The sequence below is a fragment of the Sprattus sprattus genome (genome assembly GCF_963457725.1).
Source record: "Sprattus sprattus genome assembly, chromosome: 2".
Taxonomy (NCBI): Eukaryota; Metazoa; Chordata; class Actinopteri; order Clupeiformes; family Clupeidae; genus Sprattus; species Sprattus sprattus.
The window spans coordinates 42,597,717-42,602,716 of record NC_137921.1 but is presented as its reverse complement, the minus strand read 5'-3'; the positions used below and the strand labels follow the sequence as shown (position 1 = coordinate 42,602,716).

Here is a 5,000-nt window from a genome sequence, read left to right as displayed (position 1 = left end):
GTGCAGTTTCCACCCAGCCACGAGAGAACTCCTGAGACGCATAACTCTCGCTAATTGGCGCATATTTCTCCTGCATACCTTTGGGCGGTAAGGGACACTTTGAAAACAGCACTGTAGATTTACAGCGATCAATCTGCCCTCTGTGGATAGTCCTGACGTCAGCAGGTACTAATTCTTCGCAGATGAAATGCCCCTATCTGCTGGGGCCAAAACAGCTGTGCTGCATTTTTCCAACGAGACAGCCTTATCTCAGCATCTTCCAGTCAGCTCTACGCCGCTGCCCTCTCTAACAAGCAGCAGTTAGCTACTGGACCTCTCTGAAACCCATAGGTGTAAACCTCAAAGCAGTTTTTGAGGGGTCAATAAAGTATTTTCAAGACAGATTTCTGAGGGGTACATAATACCAGTGATACATTAATGGGAGAGCACATAGACCAAACAATGTAATCCAGATGGCGCCTGCTCATAGAAAAGTTTGTTGTCCCATAACATTACTAAAACGCACCTTTCGATCTTGAAACAACATAGTTTGCATTATTGTTTAAATAATGCAAATAAAGAAATAGAAAAGGATTTGCCAGTTTAGTGATTTATATCTTTATCAGTGAAAGACATTACACATGATGATTTTTGATTAACTTATCAATATATTCTGATATATACATTCTCAATAGACATATGTACATGACATCAGTAAATGTATGAAATGTTTACTATAAACCATAACTTACATTCAAATGAAGCAACTATTTTGTCATAATAATCCACTTCCTCTCAACAATTAGAAAAAATAGAAAGTGTGCAATTTATCCTCCTCCTCATCTGGCCACCGTGTCTGTGGCCTACTTCCTGTTCATGAACTGGCTCATCAGGTCAATGGGAAGAGGGAAGATGATGGTGGAGTTCTTCTCTGTGGCGATGGTGGTCAGTGTCTGCAGGTAGCGCAGCTGAAGGCCGGATGGAGACTCTGCGATCACCAGCGACGCCTCCTTCAGGGCGCGGGAGGCGTTCATCTCTCCCTCTGCCGCGATCACCTACAGACAGGAATACATTACCCACAATGCAACCCTTTATTACTGTTGTCTGCTCAACGTCCTTAAACAATAAAGCTGAAGTGTTTTTAACTAACATTAACGTGCGTGAGTCTGTCCGTGCGTGTGCATCTGTGTGTGTGTGTTTTCACCTTTGCCCTGGCCTCGCGTGTGGCCTCAGCCTCTGCAGCCATGGCTCTCTGCAGCTGTTGTGGCAGCTTCACGTCTTTAATCTCCACACGCTCCACTTTAATCCCCCACGAGTCTGTGGCCTCGTCCAGAGACGCCTAAAACACACCAACAACCTCAGGTCAGAGAGGAGGGTCTTAAATACATTAACAACATCAGGTCAGAGAGGAGGGTCTTAAATACACTAACAACATCAGGTCAGAAAGGAGGGTCTTAAATACACTAACAACATCAGGTCAGAGAGGAGGGTCTTAAATACACTAACAACATCAGGTCAGAAAGGAGGGTCTTAAATACACTAACAACATCAGGTCAGAAAGGAGGGTCTTAAATACACTAACAACATCAGGTCAGAGAGGAGGGTCTTAAATACACTAACAACATCAGGTCAGAGAGGAGGGTCTTAAATACACTAACAACATCAGGTCAGAAAGGAGGGTCTTAAATACACTAACAACAGCAGGTCAGAAAGGAGGGTCTTAAATACACTAACAACATCAGGTCAGAAAGGAGGGTCTTAAATACACTAACAACATCAGGTCAGAGAGGAGTGGCTTAGGCAGGTGCATGGTTTTCTATATGGTTGCAATATGGCTTGGGCAGGTGAAATCCCTCCCCCTTCTCACTGTGGCCCTAAGGGGGAAGAAGAACTGGACTCCCCTACCTGAATGGTGGGGTCCGGGTTCCTCCACCTCTGTGGAAGAGTCCAATTCACTCTAATTGGACCAATTTAGCCCTTGGGCGGCCTTATTTAAGGTACACCTCATTGTTGCATGAGGGGGAGAGACAGACTGAACAGGCTGGGAGAGCTTGGCGGCATGTACCTGCATTCCGTGGGCAATGGCCTCACGGTCAGACAGAACCTCTGACAGGTTCTTGGTTCCGAGCATGTTCCTCAGGGTCGTCGAGGCTAGCAGCCGGGTGGCGAAGTCTGCGTTGGACACATTAGCGATGGACTTGATGGGGTCACTGACTCGGAAGTACACCACTCCGTCTACCGCCACCGTCACAGAGTCCTTGGTTAAGACCTACACCAGAAGCATACACAAGGTTAGTTCTATATTCCAGACTGAAACATGACCTGTCCGAGATACGATCCATTTTATCCCCAGAAAAAATTCACTTTCGGTTAACATCTCTATTCAAAGACTTGTAGGCTTGTATCCCTGCGCAGTGAAAATGAGGGGGAGCAGAGGCGCCCACTGTACCTCCTGGGGTGGGATATCAAAGGAGACCGTTCTCATGTCCACCTTCACAAAGGAGTCAGTGCACGGAAGGATGAAGAAAATGCCTGAAAAAAAACAGATAGAAAACGTGAGTTTCCCACTAGGGCTGTAACGATATTGGATCGAACCGAGAAATCGCGACACTCTGGGCCACGAACCTGCATCGCGATGCGAGGAGGCAGAACCGCGACATGCTCAGCGGTCACGTGATACAAAAAGTATGGTTCGCTAGTAAGCCTACACGTGTTCTGTGCTGTACACTGCGTCGTGTTTTGACCACTGTTTTCCCGTACTTAAATTGTTTTGAGTTAATAGGCTGTGAGAGAGCCACCAGTACTTTATGTTACTTTCTTTGGATCTTTCTGTATTTTGTCTGTATGAATGTGTGTGTGTGCTTTCGTTACTTAACGGCCATCTTGTGATGTACGGGGTTACTGTGTAACCCTAACGTTCAGTTTGTAGTGGTTCCCAAGTGTGCGCATTGTGTGGAAGTGCATACCATAATACGTGGTGTAGTAGTGTGGCGGCTATTCACTAATGTGTGTAGTGTTCTGAAACATTGTAACACGTTTGATTGCTCTGGTTCGTGTGCGTGAGTTGGGTTATTCCAGATCTTATAGCTCTTTTTGGTGGGTGTGTTACTGTTGCCAGTAGCCTGTATATCGCGGGTAATCGTTGGTAACTATGATGGCAGTGTATGAGGGTGTGCGTGTGTGAGAACTGTTTTTGTCATGTCATTAAATACCAGTGACCAGATATTTATTAAACTACAGAAATACAACGTTTTATTTTGCTAAACTCTTGCCTCCTCGATATTCATTCATTTGATTAGCCTGGGCCCTGTTCATAAAATACGTGGCAGTTAGGGTCTGTCACATTTGGCCATACACTGCCATCATAGTTTAGGTTATTTAAGTTATTTGGTTATTTATGTGTTGTTTCCCTCATATTTTTAGGCTATGTTCAAGCCTACTTTTTCAGAAGTTTGTTAAATGTTTTTCAACAGCATTGCTTTGAGTAATAAAAACCTCAATATTTGGTTATAAATTGTTTCTTCATTTTTTTATAGCTCATACTTATTCTAATGTGAAATAATAAAAAAAATAATAATAATAATATCGTGGGGTGTATCGAACCGTGGGTCAAGAGTCGTGATACGAATCGAATCGTGAGGTAGGTGTATCGTTACAGCCCTATTTCCCACCCTTCACCCTGCTCCACCAACTAAGATGATGAAAAATATCGCCTTTATGATTCCACTCTTATGTCACCATCTCTTGATTGTTCATTTTAATTATTAACAATAATAATAATGATAATATTATTATAATACTAATACTAAAAATATTAATAATACTATTATTATTATTAATAATTTAATCATTCTGAATAAGAAAATATTTAAGTAAGCACGCCAATCACTCCTCTGGCGTGACCGGTTACATACCTGGTCCTTTAGGCTTCTTGTCTATAATACGTCCCAGACGGAATATGACAGCACGCTCATATTCTTTAACAACCTGTAACATTTACAGCCATTTACTGAACATATTCCTCGTCACATTGTTTTCGGAGTGAAATTAGACTGAATGTGCGTGTGAGTGTGCGTTTGCGTGCGTGTGTTTGTGTTTGTGTGTGCATGTGCATGTGCGTGTGTGTGTGTGTGTGCGTGTGCGTGTGCATGTGAGCATGTGAAAGCATGCGTGTGTGTGAGTAGAGTGTGTGTGTGTGGGTGTGTGTGTGTGTGTGTGCGCGTGCGTGAGCGTGAGTGTGAGTGTGAGCGTGAGCATGTGTGTGTGTGTATGTGCGTGTGTGTGTGTGTGCGTATGTGCATATGTGCGCGTGCGTGTGTGTGTGTGTATGTGTGTGTGTGTGTGTGTGTGTGTGTGTGTGTGTGTGTGTGTGTGTGTGTGTGTGTGTGTGTGTGTGTGTGTGTGTGTGTGTGTGTGTGTGTGTCTGTCAGACATACCTTTGGGCAGATGAATATAGAGATGATCCAGAAGCAGGGCAGCAGAGCCACAAAAGCAGAGAAGATGACCAGGGTCCACCCAATGCAGCCCAGACTCCTGTCTTCATCGTCTGTGGAAGACACGAGCATTACATCACACATCACCCATTCACAAACACACATACATTTATTAACACACACATACATCAATTGCTATACACACATACATACACACACACACCCAACCATACAGAGACTGAGACCATGCTGTACCCTGATCTCTTGTCTGGATAAGGTATGTCCTCTGTCCACAAGACCTGCTCATTTAAAACCCTGTCAGAATTTACACACACACACGCATTTCTACTGGCCATATTGCCACAGGAACCCTGGAACATTTTAAGTTCAACTTCAGGTTTGTTTACAACATTATCATACACAGAGGTCATTCAAGTGCTTCACACTTTAATCTTCAAGAGACAAATATAAAATAAACAGCACTCAGAGTGAACTTTGGACTTTCATAGCAATATATGGCCTTTCCTTTAAAGAATAGCCTCACTTATAGCTAACTATGAACTTTCCTTTAAGGAATGGCCTCACTTA

At 43.6% G+C, this 5,000-nt stretch overlaps 1 protein-coding gene across 1 annotated transcript in view; it reads right to left on the bottom strand.

The window, feature by feature from the left end:
• Window positions 1-842: 842 nt before the first annotated feature.
• LOC308361012 (stomatin-like) overlaps window positions 843-5,000 on the bottom strand; it is a gene marked incomplete at both ends in the record, with an annotated part of 5,361 nt that continues 1,203 nt past the window's right edge. The window contains 6 exons of the mRNA XM_080833243.1: window positions 843-1,034; window positions 1,184-1,318; window positions 2,045-2,248; window positions 2,429-2,511; window positions 3,894-3,966; window positions 4,416-4,525. Of these exons, the coding sequence (XP_080689369.1) occupies window positions 843-1,034; window positions 1,184-1,318; window positions 2,045-2,248; window positions 2,429-2,511; window positions 3,894-3,966; window positions 4,416-4,525 (797 nt within the window). The remainder of the gene's footprint in view (window positions 1,035-1,183; window positions 1,319-2,044; window positions 2,249-2,428; window positions 2,512-3,893; window positions 3,967-4,415; window positions 4,526-5,000) is intronic.